This window comes from Gavia stellata, chromosome 5 (assembly GCF_030936135.1).
Source record: "Gavia stellata isolate bGavSte3 chromosome 5, bGavSte3.hap2, whole genome shotgun sequence".
Taxonomy (NCBI): Eukaryota; Metazoa; Chordata; class Aves; order Gaviiformes; family Gaviidae; genus Gavia; species Gavia stellata.
The window spans coordinates 17,374,600-17,396,045 of NC_082598.1; the positions used below are offsets into that span (position 1 = coordinate 17,374,600).

At 36.9% G+C, this 21,446-nt stretch overlaps 1 protein-coding gene across 1 annotated transcript in view; it reads right to left on the reverse strand.

Annotated features, from left to right (window-relative positions):
* The window catches only part of TAPT1 (transmembrane anterior posterior transformation 1), a 50,177-nt gene that overhangs the window by 8,671 nt on the left and 20,060 nt on the right, over window positions 1-21,446 (reverse strand). The window contains exons 4-10 of the mRNA XM_059817748.1: window positions 17,406-17,568; window positions 13,560-13,695; window positions 12,591-12,688; window positions 12,367-12,436; window positions 3,564-3,644; window positions 2,947-3,056; window positions 1,303-1,362 (exon numbers count right to left, since the gene is read on the reverse strand). Of these exons, the coding sequence (XP_059673731.1) occupies window positions 1,303-1,362; window positions 2,947-3,056; window positions 3,564-3,644; window positions 12,367-12,436; window positions 12,591-12,688; window positions 13,560-13,695; window positions 17,406-17,568 (718 nt within the window). The remainder of the gene's footprint in view (window positions 1-1,302; window positions 1,363-2,946; window positions 3,057-3,563; window positions 3,645-12,366; window positions 12,437-12,590; window positions 12,689-13,559; window positions 13,696-17,405; window positions 17,569-21,446) is intronic.

The window sequence follows — 21,446 nt, forward strand, 5'->3', positions numbered from 1 at the left end:
GGAATGAGCTCATTATAGCTTGGCACACCCTCTAGATAAGAATCAATCTCTGCTAACAAACATTATACTGGTATAAAGTGTACCTATTCACATTTTGAAATTCAAATGAAGATTGCTGTATCTCAGACGGAAATGTAATACCACCATGACCAGCAAGATTAGCTTCAGTGCTCTAAATCAAGAGCAACTGGAGTACAATACAAATCTCTAAATCGAGAGCAATTAGGACACTGAATCCAAATGCACTATGATATTTCATCTGTATTGTATTACTAGCTTAGAGACCTTTTTGTATTAATATGACTTTGATCCTCAAATACTGTGCAGAAAAGCCCGTAACAGGGATAAAAGAACAATTATCCATCACACTAGCTATTTTATATCATTTACAAACACCTATAATTAGCCTCGGGATAATTGTGTTAAAATAATTTTGAAAATATGTTTACATGTGAACTCTCAAAACACAACTACGTTGCATGACAGCTTTCATGCATATTGAACATCATGCCAAAGTTAGTGCCTATATGATGCTACCTCATTTTCCACAGAGGATCCTTAGGAAAAGTGATGGAGTTTTCAGAACTAACAAACTTGTTTTTTTAACTAAAAAATTATTAATAATCAATTATTTGTAATTTAAGCTAACTTCTTTATGAGCTATAGCTACTGCATTCCCAGCAATAGCTATTAAACATGCTCAAGAAAACTACATAAATTATTATAATAAAGTTGATTTAATAGTTACAGCACTCATCCAGAGCACTCACTAATAGTTAAGAGACTCTTCCAGGAAAGGTGTGCTGTAAATAGTCTTCCAAAAAACTAATGAAAACCACAAGCAGTCTGTGTGTTCTGTAAATACCCATGCCACAACAGTAACAAGGATGGTACAAACATCCCTATACATCTGTGCACACTGTCTGTGAAGAAATAATATGCATTCCTAATGAATACTGTATTTTGATCCAACACAGCTAAAATAAAGCAAAAAGAACAGTAATTTAAAATTATCTCAAGAACATCTTGCTAAGCTTGCTTACTTGCCCCCTGACTATAAGCGTATTTGGAAGAGGCTTCTCAACAATCTATTAAACAAAGCCCAAACTGACCTGACTAAAGTAAGAATATAAACCACAAGGAAATACTCCTGTTATCTCTTATTAAAAAAAGCAGAGTAGAATTTCAGTGCTGTAGGAGTATAACAATTCTGTATGTATTTCTTTAAATATTTGTTCCAATATCCCCCCCATAACAATTATGTTAGTTAATACAAGAAAATGCCTTTATTTTCAGCCTTACGTTTTTCTGTCGACTGCTAACAAGGTCAAATGCAAGACTGGCTCTATATTCACTGTAGACCTGGAAAAAATCCAGCACATTGGATGTGTGATTAATTTGTTATCACACTTTGTAGAAGGAACAGAGATATTATTTCTGTAAAATATTATAAATACTTATGCACAGGCTGAAGAAGTCAAAGCCAGTATTTCTGAGCACCCTTCAACAGATGAGCCTATATTTCTGCGATAAACTAACTTGCATATACATACAACAAACAACACTATGCTATGTTTTACGAATTGAGTGAGACTTTATAAAGCATTTACTGAATTTGAAGATCATCAGAAACACAAAGTAAGAGAAATCATGTTTACTTTTTTCCTACAGTTCATAATTTGTTTTAAGCTACATGAAAGGTAGCACTGGGATCAAATTAAACAAATGAGAGCGCTTACTTATATACTAAGCAAGTGATCCCAAGAAAAAAGCAAATTGTATCAGAAAATTAATGAAGCTTTTCTTTCTCTTTAAAATAGTTCTGCATAATGAAACAGAAAAGCATCTATTTTAAGGCTAAGTGGCAGAGCAACTTGCACTGCAGATGTTCAAAATGTCTGAAAAAGTCTGACCTAGCAACCATAATTCTTTAGAACTTCATATAAAAAAATACAAAGTTTGTTAAATAAACCTTGCAAAATTGTCACTCACTACCCCCATCCTCCAGCTGTTTCAGTACACTGAAGCATGCTACATTTTTTGCTATCATACTTCATTATTGCTCTTTTCCACACTCTCTATATGAAAGTAGGGCATGCATAAATGCCTCTGGCATAAGGGAGCTTATTAAGTACATCTATTAAACTTGTTTCTACACCGCATGATGTAGTTAGTTTAGAGATGCTGAAAAAGATAGCACTTCCAAGTTCTGATCTCATTTCCTGAAAAGTGGTTTTAATAGTGAAAAAAACGCTAACTCATCTCTTCACAAATTTACCAAGTGCATTTGAATTCACACAACATGCAAGACAAATGGCCAATGTATCATGCCACAACACGCAAGAAGTAACCTCATCTACTACTTTAAAAGAAGGACTGCATAATATATATGGCCTAAGAAATTTCAGGAGTGGGAAACTAACATCACCTACTTCATATTAGAGCTCCAGGGACAGTGGAAAAATATATCTCTGATTTCAGATTCCACCTTTAACACACATGTAAGAACAGAGATTCAGCAGCCTCACAGTATCTGTTTTTTCTAAAGCCTGAATTTTAACCTACAATCCATTCTGTTAGGAAAAGGTACAAGCTCTGTCTAGACTGCAGAACAAGTAACCTTCTGTCAATTTAACTAGTGATCACTTCACAGAAAGATCTGCCAGTTACCTGCATTGTAGTTATTATGAAAACTGTTACACAACACTTTCAATAATTTATGGATCTGGAACTACTGATTTAGAAGCAAAGGTGTTTGTTCTGCATTATAAAGAACCTCAGAAGCATATTGTATCAGGAAATTACCAAGCTTTCCCAAATGATATCCTATATATGAAAATATTCCAGTGCAGAAAATGTAAAAATTACATTTTAATATTTAAAAAAATATTAGCAAAATAAACTACAACTTAAAATAGCACTCAGCATTCCAACCAGGATACCTACATCTGCTGTGATGTCATTGAATTTTGTTATAAAGGCATGTTTCACAATATCCACTGCGATTTCTGAAGCAACCACCATGCAAACGTCTGGGAATAACACCCAAAGATGATCTGAAGGTTGGGAAAAAACAAGTTAGGCCATTTAATTTGATGCCAGTATACAAAACAAAAATGAGAACACTTTTGCTCAACAGTGAAAAATCCTGAGGAGTCTGAAGAGTCTGTTACTTTACATCACCACTCAGCATGTTGAGTGCAACTTCTCACTTACTCCGTTGCTGTTCTAGAAACTTATCAGTACCATACAATCACACCACAATTAGAATAAGGTTACAAAGCTTTATGAAGTAAAGGCTTTAGCTTTACCTTTGCGCATACTAGATAGATGTTCAGTATGTATGAGGAATAGACAGAGCACCTGTGGTTTTAGATGCTTAAAGTAAAATTTAGGTAGACTGGTAACATTCAACCAAAATACACCACACAGATTGGGGCTTAAAATTATTAAAACTTTGTTTTAATAAAATAATATCCAAATTTTACTCAATATTTATTCAATATAGTATATAGCACAGGAATTTGTCATTTTGTATTTAATTTTTCTACTAGTTTACTCACCTGGATTCCATGAGAACTGTTCCATATTTCTTAGACATACAATTAGTAGCAGCACATAATTGGTGAACCTCTCCTTTATATCTAGTTAAAAAAAAAAGCTGTCAACTCCAAAGAATCATTTATTTGCATACACAGATATCTACTCGTTCTGAGGTTCTACCATTTATTAAGTCTTGGATTAGACAAATCTTTTCCACAAATTATTTGATCAGATTTGAGGGGAGGGGATGCTGGGAACCTTACCACGGACAGGATCTCTGGAGTATGCTGTGGCCTGACTGGAGGTCTGTCTGATATTGCATCAACTCGGGGTTCCCAGCATCAGAAAGGACTTAAGTTGTGACTTGCTATCACCTTTTCTACTACGTTAATAAAATACTCATCTTTCTTGATAAAGCTTGTGCATTTCTTGTGGGATTCAGAAAGAACCAGCACCTCCTGGTGCAAAAATGGAGACAATACACCTCTGTCATTTCAAGTTATCAGCAAGGCAAATTTCATTTCCTACAATCATGGATATCCAAATTGCTATATAATGGGTCCAGTAATAAAAAAATAAAATAAAAAAAAGTGTTTCAAGACAACTATTACACCTTATTTAGAAGGTTCCTACTAGTCTTTCACACTCCCACCTTGAAAGGGAACAGCAGGATACATCAGCTCAGTTATCAAAACCATAAGCACTATAACACAAAAGCAGCCAGACTTGAGATGGAGTCCTATGACCTGCCCTCCCAGACTAGGTAGGGTCTTTTTTCTACTTTGGTGCCCTATCTCCATAAATGACCCATACAGCTTGCTTCAGGAAGCATCACATTTTTTAACATATTAAAAAAACCTCCCTGAAATTGTATTATTGAAAAATGGGGTAAAGCCTAATACATAATGTCACCACAAATTAGCAAGTCCAATAAGTCTTTTTAGAAGACATAACTACTGTGAAAATCTGTGAAGATACTGTTATTGCTTGTAACACCTGCTAATAACCATGACAGTAATTTCTTTGTGGGCAAGTCATCTCCAAATCCAAAGGGTTAATTTCCTTAAGCACCTCGAATATTCTGTAGGGTTCTACCTACTGGTTTTAGGACACAAGAAATAGAAATGTTCAGAAGAATATACAAGGATCAAGCTGGCCAAAAAAATATTTGACTTTGACTTTGTGTCAGCAGCTTCCATCATCTCTAACTAGCTACAGACCAATGACAATGTTCATGGCTGCAGATACTATGTTCTAGTATAACAATACCCCTCATTTTAAAAAAGAAGTTTCAAAATACTGGCAAGCCTGAAGGAAGAGAGCTAAAAGAAAAGAACAACTCCTCCAGGAGAGAGGGACAAAAAGCACACAGAATTCAAGAATGAGGTTGCAGGCACACATGTAAAAAGGCACATTTTGGGGTACGTAAACTCATATCTCAGTATGGGCTCAGGAGGGCTCAGAGGAAGCACAAGTTTCCAAACAGAAGTGGCATATGTATGGGGGAAGAAACAAGGAAATTCTTCACTAAAATAAATTTAAATACCAGAAAAAACAGGACATAGGTGAAGTCCTAACCCTAACTTCTTGGTTTTCTGCCAATAACACTCCAAGTCAAGTATGTTCTTCTATGCCTCTGAATTCACCAAATACTGCCCAAATTACCAGGACACAGCACTTTCTGATAAAAGTGAGATATCACTTGGTGCTGTCACCAATGGATTAATGTGCAGTCTAGCATTCCTTGATCTATATTCTCTATCACACCCATTAGCGACTTGAACGTAATCACTGAGTTTCCAGAGTTTTTCCCAAAATCTCAAAAAAGTTTCATCTTGTATTTCCCACATTGCATACTTGCACACTGCCATGACACATCATTGATCAGCAATGTGTAAGACAACACACAGATCCCATCTTCAGTGCTTCAGATCCCAGGGAAGCCTGTACAGACAGAAATTCTCAACTGGGAAGTAAGGACCTTAATTCAGGCCTAAACATTAAAGCATGTCTCAAGCCAATCCTTCAGACATTTATTACCTGCTCAGCATATGTTAATTCACTAGTCAACAGGATTAAATTGAGAAGGGACATCTATGGCCTTAAATTTCCTCTTATGCTGTAATAATGAACATTTTTCCCCCACCAATTTTTGAGATTGGATGACAGGCTGACACCTCTTTTTCTCCTCTGCTTATTTCTCCTGTTCTCACTGGCCTCCCTTCTAATTTGTTATCTTTGCTGCCCCAGCTGTTGAAGGCTGCTCAGAGCAAGAGGAATGAGTGCGACTGCTCTTCATCCTTGTCCCTCTCATCAACTGATTGTCAGAGACACAAGTAAGGGAGAAAGGGCATTATACAGCAGCTTCAACAAGTGAACCTAAATGATTCAGAAATTCGTTTCATTTCTCACCCTCATGGACAAGGACAAAAAGGGCTTCAGGATATCAAAACAACCAATGGTAATCAGTCCCAAGTCCCAATTAAAATTCAGACTACAAAATATGCACCAATAATGTTTCATCATTTATTATGAACTTATTTTATGTTGTGTATGTACCCTTCTTTTTAAACAGGTGAGGGGAATTTCCTGTACCATGTATTGCCACTCCTTAGATGATGTGGTAAACTACAGAACAAGTGAGGCTACATCCCTAGATTCACACTTAAGGATATCATGCTCTTCAAGAAGAACAAAGGGAAAGTAAATTACTATATCTGTGAATCTGGGAAAACAGTGACAAGCCACCAGTGTTAGTGTTCAGTTATAGAGAGCGCAGGTACTGGCAAAAGGCAATGTCTCTTTTCTGCTTCCGTGTGACAAAGAGTAAAGTGGGAAGAAAAAGCGATCTCTGTTCTTCATTCTCCATCATGATAATCCTCAGTAACATTGCTATAAGCCATTTCAACTCAGTTTCGAACATATCCCACAAAGTGTTGGTGATAAGCCTATCACAAACTGTTTTTCAGTTAGTATACAGTATAAGTTTAATAACCCTTTCATTATAAGAGACGGTTAAATGACAGCCAAAACAACAGGCTGAGGACATTTTAAATGGTCTTCAACTACCTCTACAAGCATACGATTAAGAAGTTTACTTCCTCACTGTTTACGCTTTTAAGTGTTGAAGAACTGGCACCCACCACTAATTCAGATATACTTATCCCCCAACTGGTCTCTTGTCAGCACATACCGTGCACAGACTGCATTCTAATACCGTGCTTAAATTCTGCTCTTAATAGGGCTGGCCCTGAAGCCTGGCCACACATCATACTATATTCTCCCCACGTACACACTCTCTAGGCTATTATGAAAGATGACACTGAATTTGCTTGTGCTTCCATGCATCCACTGGTGGTGCAAATGACTACATATGATTAAATCTTTTCAGTCTCCTTTAAAATATGTATTTTAGTATATTGAAAAGGGAAAGGAAGAATCAGACATTCCAAGGCTTAATACATCAGAACTTAGTGGTCATGTGTCAAAACCTAACCACAACATACCTTTTCCCATGAAGATAAGTCATGTGTGCCTATTAGGGTTGTCATATGACTAGAGGCGGTAAACATTTATTTCAAAGCCAGTAATGTGCATACTGCCAGAAATGCAACAGGGGAAAAAAGCAAGATGTACTTTTTTCTATTGGTTCTGTGAAGTAAAGCCCAAAAAAGGATTGCACATAGCCAAATCAGATTTTAAATACTTTCGCCCCACTTACATCAACCCTGCCATTCCAATTTGAATGGAATTCTATGCCCATATTAATAACACATTCTGCCCTTCTATAAATCCTTCTGGAAAACGGAGACATTTAAAGGACCGATAGCAACAGAGACCTGAAGTTTAATTGCCAATGTGTCAGAGGGTAGCATCACTTTAAAAAAAAACCACACGTAAAAGACTACAGAAATGGATGTGATTGGAAATAAAGAATGTTCCTAGGGCAGCCCTGCATCTAGTATGGATTAGTGTAATTAATTAGCCAATGTGCCAAACAACTGATTACTGAACTCATTCAGGAAGAACCTGAACTCTGAAGAATTTAGGTACTTAGCAGTGGTAATTAACAAGAAGGGCAGTGAGATCCCAGGAACAGAGATCCAGAAGTGGCACTTCTGCTCACCTCTGTAGAAAATAGTCTTTAGAACACCTAGTTATTTCCTTTCAGATTCCTTGACACATCACACAGGAATCCTTGATCAGGAAGGAAAAAATAGTTTTGATCATGTTAATCCCACTGTCTGTATGTTCAGATCAAAAGCTGGTTATAAATCATAGTGTGTAAAAAGTGAAACAAGATCTTTTGGTTTACATCTCAGCAAATCCTAAGTAGGTCTAGTGACAACTACCTCTTTAACAAATGACCAGAGCACAAGAAAGGATCAAAGATTGAACAAGGAATCATCAAGGAGACACCGATCTATCTTAAATGTACTCCTGCCCCCAAATGCCTCATCCTTAAAATGAACAACTGGATTAGAATAATGGTATTAAAAAACCCCTAAAGCCACATGAGAAAGCAGTCTGAATTCCAGAGACCAAAGGTAAAAATAAAGGCCAAAGAAACTGATAAATCAGGAACAAAGCAGAAAGAACAAAATTTAAAAAACAAAAAAGAGGAAGAAGTTATAAAGAAAAAAACTGAAGTTCCTTAAAGCTTCAGAATAAATATGTTAAATTTTTGAGACAAGATATTTAAAAAACAAGGAATAATCTGGCCAAACAGCCAGCTGAAGCAAATAATGTACTGCAGTGCACCTAATGTACTACTTCATATGAGGTACAATTGTGTTTTGTGAAAAATTTAGTTTAGACCACAGCTTGAAATTAAAATGAGACATTTAAAAGCATAAAGGAAGGCAGCATGCTGGTCTTTCAACAATGATGAAAGAGCTTCTCTTCATAATTTTGGTCTCCTCATTCACTAATCCTGAACCCTACAAAATTAGCTTACAGATTTCTATTTAAAAAAGGGAATAAACTATTTAAATTTAGGGAAATATTCCTTCCTGCTACAACAAATATAAGGTTTTACGTCTTCTGTATAGAATGCTTTTCCAACAGCCATAGTGTTTAGATTGCATGGATGTACTTAAATTTCCTAGTAAAAGTCAGGGTGACAACATGAAAGTAGTTTTGGCGCAGCCGACAAATCAAAGCTGCAGGAGCAGATATGGTTGAAATCACAGATTCTGTAGCTGCAATCTCAAGCAGCTATACAAACCCCAAGATCTTTATTGACCTTCCGCACCTGAAAGATAACAGGTTTGGTTTTATTAGATAACTGTGTAACCAATGTGTATTCATGGTCTGTTCAATTAGTTTTTATGTAGATGATTCAGTTCTTTCAGTCCTGAAGTTTTAATGAATTCGCTGTTACAGCAGAATTTTAAATGGCCATACAAAGGTGAGAAGGATCACTGACTCCACTGACACCAAGTCCAGAACTGGAAATACTGGGAAAAATGTACAGCCACACATCAGCTTGCTATCCACAAGCCAGTGCTGAGCACAATGCCAAGTGAAAATGATTTCATGATTTCCAGATCTAAACTGGTAGCTTGGTGGCACTTTATATCCTGGTGTCTTACTACACAGCATCTTCAATACCATGCAGAGTTTAGCAAGGTATTTCAATGCACGATACAGGACATGTCTCAGAAAGTACAACTGAAACAGTTCATTTCTGTTTTCATGCCTCTATTCACAAGATTACTTGCTTTTGAATTCTATTTGTAGCAACTTCCCTTGATCACAATGTCTACTCTTGAGGTCACTGACATCTTAACTTTTCTGCTAGTTCATATTTTTCATTTGATTAACATGTTAAATAAAAAGGGAGTCTCACCTATTCATGACAAGTTCCTCAGATGTCTCAAAAAATTGACCTTATTCCACCCGCCCCCCCCCACCCCCGAATTAGTATATTTAGCTTCTGCGTACTAATCAGTACCTTTCCACTGAATTTAAACCATGTGTTTGAGACAACGGTAATATTTTTGAGCAGAGGCCCAGAAAAGGCGGGGCAAGAGGGCATCCATTCACTCTGTCTAAACTTAATCAGCTACTGTTGCCATTGTTGCCTGCCCAGCCAGCAACTAAGCCCCACACAGCCACTTGCTCACTCCCCCTGGTGGGATGGGGGAGAGAATCAGAAGAGTAAAAGTGAGAAAACTCGTGGGTGGACGTAAAGACAGTTTAATAGGTAAAGCAAAAGCCACACAGGCAAGCAAAGCAAAACAAGGAATTAATTCACCACTTCCCATCGGCAAGCAGGTGTTCAGCCATCTCCAGGAAAGCAGGGCTCCATCACGCGTAACGGCTACTTGGGAAGACAAATCCCATCACTCCAAACATCCCCCCTTTCCTTCTTCTCCCAGCTTTATATACTGAGCATGACATCATATGGTATGGAATATCCCTTTGGTCAGTTGGGGTCAGCTGTCCCGGCTGTGTCCCCTCCCAACTTCTCGTGCACCCCCAGCCTACTCGCTGGTGGGGTGGGGTGAGGAGCAGAAAAGGCCTGGACTCTGTGTAAGCACTGCTCAGCAGTAACTAAAACATCCCTGTGTATCAACGTTGTTTCCAGCACAAATCCAAAACACAGCCCCATACTAGCTGCTATGAAGAAAGTTAACTCTTCCCCAGCCAAAACCAGCACATTGCCCTACAGCAGAGACTGCAGACCTGAGAAAACAGCTGGAAGAAACTGAAAGGTGGGAAATATATGGTGGAACCTATATTCAGTGCTTTATTTTAGCAGTTTAGTTCAGTCCAGGCATGCAGTTGAAGCATATTGTGTTCTAGGATGCACAAGGCACTCCAAAGGCTAACTGGAAGCTCAGTCCACAGGACCAGACTAGCCTTAGTTCTAGGGGTAGTATTTAGCATTGGCATAGCATGCCAACGCAAGATGCGCTACCATTTCAGCTGCAGGAAATAAAACATTAAAAGATAACAAAGTTATCAGAATACATGAACTGAAGCAATACCGATCCACCTTTACTGAAGCTGTGATGCAGTAAATCTGTTCAAATTCAAAAGAGGTGAAAATCTCTCCTAAAAACCCCTCTACATTACCTATCTATAAGAAAAACACTGCTGTTTATAACAATACCGAGAGGAGGTTCCGGGAAAAGTTATCTGTTTGAAGGGAATAAATTAGCCTGTTTTGTGCACTCTATGTACGTACTCACCTGCTTCTATCCCCATATGGTATAATGAATGGCATCACTTTTTCCACCAAGTGATAAAGGGAGACCTGATACTGCTATTATGGGTCTTCAATAATAATGTCTAGCAATAAAATATTGATCAAAGTTTCTTTTAGCATACTATTGCAGGTGCTTTTTATGGAGGAAATTACTAGCCATTTCTAATAGCAGTTCCTCATTTATTTCAACATTTAAATCAAGAAAGAAGCCTCGCCTTTCAGCAGGAGAGCTACGTGCATACTTGTAACTATTTTCTGCGAATATTGTGATGAGAGAAAATTTAAGAAAAAAACTCATCTATGTTTTCTGTCAATATTTTAGTAAGCATCACTTTCAGAGGTTCTCACTGTAAAGTTAAATACATTTAATTTAAAAAATGTAAGTATTTAAATCTTGGAACCAAAAATACATACTAATAGCACAGAATAAACACCTTATCAACCCAGCTGGGAAGATTATTTTGGGGGGGGTGTTAAGAACTTCTATAAGGTAGATTAAAATTTTGTACTAATTTTTCTGTTACATATTTAAGATTTTATGTAAATAGTCTTTCATCCAAAGCATCACAAAACAATTGTTATTTAGCATTTGCATGTAGTATCATTGTAGTTTGCAGATGAATTAGACAAAAAAAATCACATCTATAGCCAGAATTCAAAATCTGAAGCAAGCCTGCTGAAAACTTAACTCTCAATAAAAAATCCGATTCATCTGTTTTTAAATAAGCAGCTACATTTTTTTTTATTTTTAACCTATTGAGCATTTGAGTTCTCTGGTTTAAAAAACTAGGAGCTGGAATGAAGAAATAGATTTTATTTTGTTTGCTTATCTGTATAAATAGCTTTGACCAAAGAAGTCATATGCACAAAAGAACAGAAAAAAACGTATTCAAAGATCAGAAAATACTACAAGCAAAGAAGCTCTAGTACAAACTTAAAAGTGCAATCTCTCCTATTAGCTTTGAAACCAATAATTCAACAAGTATTTCAGATGGCTGATAATCAGTATTAAAAGAACCTCCATCAAAGAATAACAGCTCTAACAGCTTTTCTTCATGAGACACACTGAACAAAAGTTCCCAAATTTCATACTAAGCAGCAACACAATTAAGAACTGCCAGAAGCATCACATGTTTCCTAAGCACCCTCTACTATTATCTTGCTAGCATGTCAAAAGTTACAGTCATCTCCGGTATTTCCTTCATAAGCCAGCTATTTCATCATTACATTCTTTTGGGGAGGGGGGGAAGTATTTCAAGATCCATCCTCACAACTGCCAAACAGGCAATCTGAGATCACTGCCAACACAGCACACTACAAAGTCAACTTTTTGAAAACATAGAAGACTTAATAATAACTTTAGCACACAGGTTGTTTTAGCACCTCAAACAAAAACTAGCCATTTAAGGAAAAACAGTGTTCCTGGAAGTGGAATCCCAATTTTGTCCTACTGAAGCAAACAGTAATAGGGGAGATGAGGAATTCAAGTCAGAACACTCAAATTCACCAAGGTAAAGCTGTTAACAATAATATCAAATAAATTAATAAATTTTTAAAAATCAGCCTCTCACTTCACATTTTCTCCTGATTAGCACAGCTATACATACCGCTATTTGACATTTGAAAAAGATTGTTCTTCTCAAACTTCTTGAAAACACTTCCTTTTATTTCAACGAACTGCAATTTTTAAAAACAGTTAATTAGTTTTTATTGATAAAACCAGATATAAACAAATCAGACAATCAAATAATATGCAAATAGACATATGATACACAAAGATGAAGGATGATAAAAAAATTAGGGCAGCCATAAAATAAAGCTACATACTTACATTATTGGACATCATGATAGTAAGCAGTGATTTATTGTGGGAGTTGAAGGCCACATTAAGGGTTGTTGCTTGAACCATTATAAGAATAGCATGCAGGACTAGAAAGCACGGTTAAGGAAGCATATTTGGAAATAATTTTTCTGCACAACAGTACTGAACAGCACCAAACCTCAAATTTCCTATTTTGTTTCCAAAGTGTAACAAGAAAGTTTCTAGCTCCCTGTCAACTAGAATTACAGCAAGACAGTACTTAAAACTACATAGTGTACCCACAGTGCTTTGTAGCGTGTAATAATCATGTTAATTTTTCTTGTTCTAAAAGAGCCAAATGACATTAGTCAGGAGAAACAGCAATACAACCTGAAGGAAAAATATTTGAGATAAAGATTAGGAATTAGCCTAAAGATTTCAGAAAGAACAGGGGAAAAGTACAAGAATTCTAAATTCATCACCACATCTATTGGACTACGTATCTCTTTACAGTGAACTGATGAAAACGGTCTGTAAGGTTACGTCACACTAAACTCATTTGCATCCTGAATATGGATGAGTTTATCCCTTCATTTCAAGAAAATGTTTTCAAGATAGGCGTTTGTAACTTTCCACTAAAAACCAAAACCCTACTGTCTTCAAGACGCTGTGACGCAAAATACTCAAATACAAATCAGAAATCAAAGCTTCCATGAACTATCCAATTACTGTTTTTCATTTTGCTACATATTAGGTATTAAAAAAGCTGTCTACTACTGCAGTGGTATACCATTATGAAGGTTTTTTTTAAAGTAAATTAAAAGGTTTTTTTCACTCATTTTAAAGACCTGTAGTACAGGCAATCTTACTTTGAAAGTAAAGGAACACTGATTTAGGAATACTATCAATTTTCCAAATATATTAAAATAAAATAATGCAGAGCAATTACTGTGTAATTTAGTTTAGAAAATTTTGCAATTTATTGAAGAAAAAGGATACAGACATACAGCACTGCCATGAAGAAGTGAGGAATCACACCTATGTGAGCTCTTTTTCTTTCCTTAGGTTCTGTAGCTGTCCAATAAAGAGCATCCAAAATATCTTGTCCAAATGAAGAAAACAGACGATCAGCCACCTAAACAAGAAAAACTTTTTACTGTCTTAAAGCAGTATTCTTCTCTCCAAGACTTGAATATACCACCGTAAGTACGGCTCAAACTAAAAGAAGTGTCACAAATTTATCACTTTCCATCTCTTGTTCATTCCATTTCCTCTCTGGACTTCACAGTGACATTGTTCCTTTTGTATATGCAGCAGCTTACTTTCCCTCTGAAATTTACTATCCCCTTTTCAACAGTATTTACAATATATAACCATGTAGTGTAACCTTAGACGCTTCCTTGGAAGACATCCAAGTACAGTTCAAACTTCAGCCTTTGAAAAAGCAATATGTATGTTGTGTCAAACTATCGTAAATGGTTTTTCCCCATGCCTCTGGGTTTAACGGGGAAAAAAATAATAAAAAGTGAATTTCAAATGTGTGATAGGGAAAAACATAAGCTTACAGGTACAAAAAGGACTGAAATTAGATTTGGCTGTACTGTTTCCTTACATCTTGGAATGAAGTACATACTCAATACAAATCTCTGCATAAAGCAGAATTCAAAATTAAAATAACACAACAGCAAGTGATCAAGAGAGACTAGAAATTCTGACAAAAAGGGAAAATTAGTTTGAAAAAAACCTAAAAACATCTGAAGTGTAACCCAAAGAATGTATGTACAAGTAGGAAAAAAACCTAGCAGTAACTCTAAAGATAGGAAAAACATAGATAGCAATCTGAGCTTGTAATTCAATCCCACAGCAAGAAAGGTCACAGAGTTCCACCAGTTCTCAACACTTCATTGTCAGCAAGCATGTAAAACTGAAGATCATGACAAGGAAATACTTTTTTCTGCCTATACACTACAGTTCAGTAATTTTAAAACTAAGCTGCACAGGACAACAAAAATGGCACTTCAAAAATTAAATTTGGTATCACAAAGCACATGTCTGGCTAAAAAAAAAAAGACATATCTCATTGCTTACTAAGTCAATCAAATGGAAATAGTTAAATATGAAAAACTGATTATCTCTACTTAATAAATACAACTGATACTTCCTTTTACTGTCTTTCTGTAAGACAACAATTTTGGACATGTTAGAACAACATGTAGCAATATAGAACTAGGTGCATGATGTACCTACAAAATACTGAACCATACCTATTAACTAGAAAATAAGTTCTTGGGACAACATAAGTAAACCTAGATTTGGGATCATTTCATGGCTTTGTTAATTAAGAGTTCTAAACGTAAAGATACTGAAGGCAGAGAAGTCACATACTTTAACTTATTCAAGCCCACATTTATTGAAGCTCCATAAAATATGAAGGCTGAATTAATACAATTTTTACTGGATGTCTCAAGTAAACCATACTATATGCTACTCTTTGAGCATCACCTATGAAATAAAATGAACAAAAGCGTGAGCTGATGAGTTATAAATCTGAAGTTCAAAAATCCATCTGCTTGAGAGATATTTACAGTGGTATTGTTTTCGGCTTTTAAATTTTGTAAATTAAGGTGGTCTGCATTATTTGGTTCCTGCTCATTGTGATGACCCATTGAGTAATTACACCTGGTGTAGTAACACCAACTACAGAATGCTTAGAGTTTGGTAAGTTTTTGTTCACAATATTGTGAGGGTTTTAATAGATAAAATGATGGCTTTGCTTTCCTTTTTTATTTAAGCAGTCCTTGCTTCTTAGCTGACAGGATAGAAAATATTAAAACCCACCACACAATATTGTTGCTTGCTTTTCCAAATATGACTTACCTAAACCCTACATGCCGGCTCCAGGCTCCAGCAGAATTCCATGGTGAGTGCTGTCACCAGCATAACGCACATTGGGGCTTCACAAGGAGCAGGAGCCGGTGAGTCTGAATCTAAAAAAGAAAAGTGTCATTTAAGCCAAATGTGCTGAATGCTCCTATTAGGCTGTCTATCTGGAGCATTCAGCACATAATTTGATGATTTTGCATTCCTCCTATCTGTCCAGGACAATATTCCCTGGACTTGTCAACAGCCGAAAACATTAGGACATTGTAAACATCTCTGTTGCTCAGTGATTTAACTAAATTAAGCTGATTTTCTCATTTTGAAACTTGTGAAAATGTAAAGTTTACTACTTAAAAAAAGTGTATTTAACAGTTCCTTAAAAAGCACTGTCTGCATTAGTAGCAAAGACTTATAACAAAATTCACCAAAGTAGTCTAAGCAAACCAAGTCTTTCAGTGGGATCCCGTGACATTTTCTGCCAAAACTGTGTCTGCAACCTACATGGTAAAAAAGCCCCTTCTGCTTGGCATGTTGGGTGTCATGAGATACCATGGAAATTAAATACTATTTCCAACTTCAAAGTCTAATGTAATTTTTCTAATAACTATAAGTGGTAACAGACTTCCCCCTTTCCTAAAAAAAAAGAAACTCGAGCAGCACTTAGCTGAGACACACACTTTTGGTTCTGCCAAATGTGGCAAAGAAACTCAACTCATCTCCTCTTCATTCAAAATGGAATGGCACATGGCTTCCAATTCACAGTCTCTCTTCAAATTACGTAAGCACGTAGTACTGTACTTTCTCATCTTTAAGAGAATTGACTTGAAAGAGAAATCACTATTTTGAGCACATGGATTTATTCATTAAGTGATAATCTCTCACAGACCATGGAACTAGATATGAAATACTTCCCAACACAACCAAAATCCACATAGTAACTCAGTACCAATTTAATATTTGTACATGTTTTTCAGCAAATCTACAATTAAAGGAAACAAAACCCCATGAATAAACAACTGAGGTGGCTTGTATGATATTTATTTCACTCAGGATAATGAAGTGTGTTCCTTATGCAATATTTTCATATTTTATAAGGAAAGAACAAATGTTTTCAGATAAAATATTCAGATTTTGCACAAAGTGTAGCCCCACTTCAGCAGTCTTCAAGCAAAGGTACAACAGATGTTCAAACAAGGATTAATATGTTACTCAGAGATCCCAGAATCCTAGCAGAGTAACTCTTGTGTACAAAGCTCTGATAGAGTCCTTTTAAGAGGTTGTATTCCTAATATGTCCTATATCTGCAGGATGGAGATAAGATTGTAGCTATGAAAACATTACTTTGAGTCACTGATCACAGAAGTGCAATTAAATATCTCATGCTTTACATTAATAACAAAAGAGAAACAATTTTCTTCCCCAGATTTTCTCTTTATCTTACTTCCCAAAACAAATTTCCTTTTCTTGTTTCACTATATTCATTCAACTTAGTGTTTATGCACTCAGGCTTTTGTCTGCTAGCCAGGACTGAGAAAGGTTAAGCAGTAGCATGTGTCCTTGCATATTTCCATAATGAAGAACTAACACCAAAAGTCCATGTCTTCTACCATCTTCCTTCTCTGCCCTCTCTCAGGATCTTCTCACTCTTTCAAATCAATAGTTTCTACTTTCTCAACGAGTTCATTCTGGCATTTCAGTTTAAGACATTTCTTCTTCCATTTCCAGTTCTCAATTTTCATTCAACTAAACTGATTAATAAGCTTCAGAAACTAGGCAATATGAAACGGTAGCTACAATTTTTCACAAACTTGTCTGTTTCACTGCACCTAGGCTTATTATCGTGGGTGTATACACATTTGTGAGAAAACAAGATGCACCATATTCAAAGTACAAATACTGTAATACAACAATATTTTAGATAGTCTGAAAAAAGCATGCTTGATATCCTGATGCCAACATTCTTACCTCAAGCATGTTATAGATGATGTAGAGCTTTATGACAGACTGTCCCCTTATCAGATGATACATCATAGAGTAGTCAACATAGTGCATCATGAAGTAGCAGATGACCAGTATAACTCCTTTGAGAATGTCACATACCTGAGCAGGTTGTAGCAAACGTCTATCACTGAAATACAAAGAGCAAAAAGTTCCACTAAATGTCATATATCCACAAAGCTGTTAATCAAGGATATATTTTAATGTAGTTTATTACTGCCCCTTCCCCTGCCCCTCACTCCAACACATAATGAACACCATGACCGAGATATGCATTTATAGATCACACTCCTGAACAGAATCACATTTTCTTACCTGCCACAACCATTTAGTTAAAATACTGTATTTGTTGGGTAAGAGCTCCCACTTGTTAAGAACCTTCCGCATGCATGCCCTTTGGGTTTTAATTTACCTTCCCTCTTCCAGCCAATTCTACTTATCATTTTGCCTTCCTCAGTTATAGAAACTGTATTTGCTATAACCAAAAGAAAAAGAAATGAAGCAGTCATCTTCAATTTCAGTATAATGAACCAGATGCTGAGGAACAGGTTCTAAACGCAATTCCTTATCACAGAATCACAGAATCAGTAAGGTTGGAAAAGACCTGTAAGATCATCAAGTCCAACCATCAACCAACAAACACCACCATGCCCATCAAGCCACGTCCCACAATGCCACATCCACACGCTCCTTGAACACCTCCAGGGAGGGTGACTCCACCACTTCCCTGGGCAGCCCATTCCAGTGTCTCACCACTCTCTCAGTAAAGAAATTTTTCCTAATATCCAATCTGAACCTCCCCTGGTGCAACTTGAGGCCATTTCCTCTTGTCCTGTCACTCTTCACTTGGGAGAAGAGGCCAACACCCACCTCTCTGCAACCCCCTTTCAGGTAGCTGTAGAGAGCGATAAGGTCTCCCCTCAGCCTCCTCTTCTCCAGACTGAACAACCCCAGTTCCCTCAGCCGCTCCTTGTAAGACTTGGGCTCCAGACCCCTCACCAGCTTCATTGCCCTTCTCTGGACACGCTCCAGCACCTCAATGTCCTTCTTGTAGTGAGGGGCCCAAAAATTGAACACAGTATTCGAGGTGCAGCCTCACCAGCACCGAGTACAGGGGCATGATCACCTCCCTACTCCTGCTGGCCACACTGTTTCTGATACAGGCCAGGATGCCGTTGGCCTTCTTGGCCACCTGGGCACACTGCTGGCTCATATTCAGCTGGCTGTCAAGCAGCACCCCCAGGTCCTTTTCTGCAGGGCAGCTTTCCAGCCACTCGTCCCCAAGCCTTATCTTCTTATAGCTCTAAGCTCTGCGGCAGTAAATGCAACCAATTTGACATCAAAGCTTGAGGTCGACCTTGAACCAATGCAGAACTTTTCTATCTATAATCTACAGTCCCACAAGTAACCTAGACGACTAAATGAATAATTTCACAATTTCATCCTATAAACTAAAACTACAGGAAGAAAATAGCTTTACCTCAATTGCCACAATAGCAGCCATAAGCATAATGAAATTGCAAGGCAGTATTTACTTGTCTATTTATTTAATTTGGTATTAATAGCATGCAAAGCATTTTAAAAGCCTTCAGATAACCTTCTGATTTAATTTGAGAGTTAAATATCAAAAAATAGAGAAATAATTTTTATTACATGTATTTATTTTTAATATACACTGAAAGGTTCTTGCAGAAGTTAACATTTCACAAAAGTCAGGACTAATTTATGAATTTTCATTCACTGTATTCTTAAATTATTAGGTTATCCAGAGATTAGACCATGTTCCCATAAACTGATAACATGTTTAGAAAAAAAATTAGAGTAAGTTGAGAAAAATTCATGCTGTTTTTAAAAAACATCCAGTTACTTACGACCTCTGGGAGTCAAGACATTCTACAGACAAGTCAAAAATCCCAGCTACCTGACTCATTCTATTTAAATACAACATCTGAGCTAGAGTGTTACACTTTGGGTTTCTCTGTTGTCTTCCATTCAAAAGAAGAAAGTCCTAAAGAGAGCATTCATGCATTATAACACTCACGGAACCACACAGTGTCGTTCTACAATGGGCAAATAGATGATGCTCATTCTATGAGTACGAGCAAGGAAGTTTCCAGAACTCAGATTTACAGCGTTACTCTTTGAACAGAGAGCAACCGCTCCTTTCATTATATACTTTTTACTGCATAATCTGTATTAAAATGAATTATATTCTGAATAATAGAACTCAACCTGGTCCAGCACACCAGAACTGCTTAGAGTGGCTTTCTCACCCTAAGAGACATTTTCTTGCTCTCACAAGACATCCGGTAACAGTAACCATGCCACATTTTATTTCAGATTAAGTCCTTGACAAAAAGCCTCAGTGAATTTTCTTCCTTTTTTGTCCGTCGTCCCCCCCCCCCCATTGCATTTTAACCGAAAACACCAATTTAAGAACTTAAAACTGAAAGTGTCCATTTTCCAGCACATCTAGTATTTGCCTGCTGCTTAAAGGACCTATGACTATGCCTTTGCATGACACACAAAAAAGTGCACCCTCTCTAACCTGCAGAATTACATTTTGAAAGTTTATTGCCCTATCTAGCAACATCTGACTTAAAGGACTATAGTTATTTAAATATTTTGGCATATATTGAAACATTTATAAGATTTAACCAAGCCCACGACTATGATTACCACGTGCATGCTGAGTAACACAGCATGTTCCTTTTTCTCCAAACTACTTCAATTTTGGAAGTGTGCTCGGAGTCATTTCAGTACTAGTCCCCCAGCCAACACCCATACTCCGCAATACAGATTGGGATAAAGTGGTAAAGGTATTATTACTCCACACAGTAATGCCAGGTCTTAGCATTTGAAAAAGAGAATCAGAATTTGTTACAAAATTAGCGTTTTCTTTCTTCCAGCCAACACCCTCCTTATCATTAGAGAATTAGTGAGTAGCTGGTAGAGAAAACCTGACTAGCAAAAGAGACACCCACTTCAAAAATCTATGTTTTAAAAGTTTGGCAAGGTACCAATTTTTATCATGGTATGGTCTCTTGGTGAAATGCACTAGTAAGCATAACCTCTTTATGAAGTTTCTGAAGCAGTCCAGAAAAATTCTCACAGGAAAATGCTTTGATGTCCACAATCAATACAGACTAAATATTATCATGTTAAAGGTTTTCTGGCTTACAAATAACATCAAAGATGCTCAACCACCAGTACAGTCACAAGTCGCAGTTATTCTGTTAACCCTATCACTCTTCTGCTGGTGTTGATTTTCATCAGTATGATTACATTCACTTCAGTAAAACCAACTCAGGAGAAGCCAATGTAAAAGCAGATAGCAACCATCACAGGGGAATACAAATTCTAAGAACAAACTACACACAATGAAGATCACAACTGATCTCCTAAAGGTGGTCTCAACCGTGAAAACTAACTCAGGAAACTAAAGCAATATGAAGGTGCATCCAAACTTGCACATAGCATCCTATACACTGAAAAGATGAAGATATTTTGAGAATGTGCTGTGTACAGGACAAACTGGGTATCACTATGATTCAATTCAAAGGCTGCCCAAAAGGGTCCGATCAACTACACTTGACTGCTGTGCCTTACAGGAATTAAGCTTTTGTAGAAGACAGTACATTCAAATAAAGTTTTTAGATAATTTTACCTCTCAAAGTGGCTTGGATTTAGTTTCTCAGTAGTCTGTATATCTGGAAAAAACTGCAGTAAACACTCTATCCATTTTTTTGGACATTTTAACAGAATATTAATAGAGTGTATTTTTAGTTAAAAGTTGTGCACTAACTTCTTGTGCTTCTTATCCACATGAGAAGCAGAACCAACAGTAATGCTGCGACAACTTCTTCAAAAGTTCTTCGTCCCTGCACTTGGGGACGAGTGGCTGGAAAGCTCCCCTGCAGAAAAGGACCTGGGGGTGTTGATCAACAGCCGGCTGAATATGAGCCAGCAGTGTGCCCAGGTGGCCAAGAAGGCCAACGGCATCCTGGC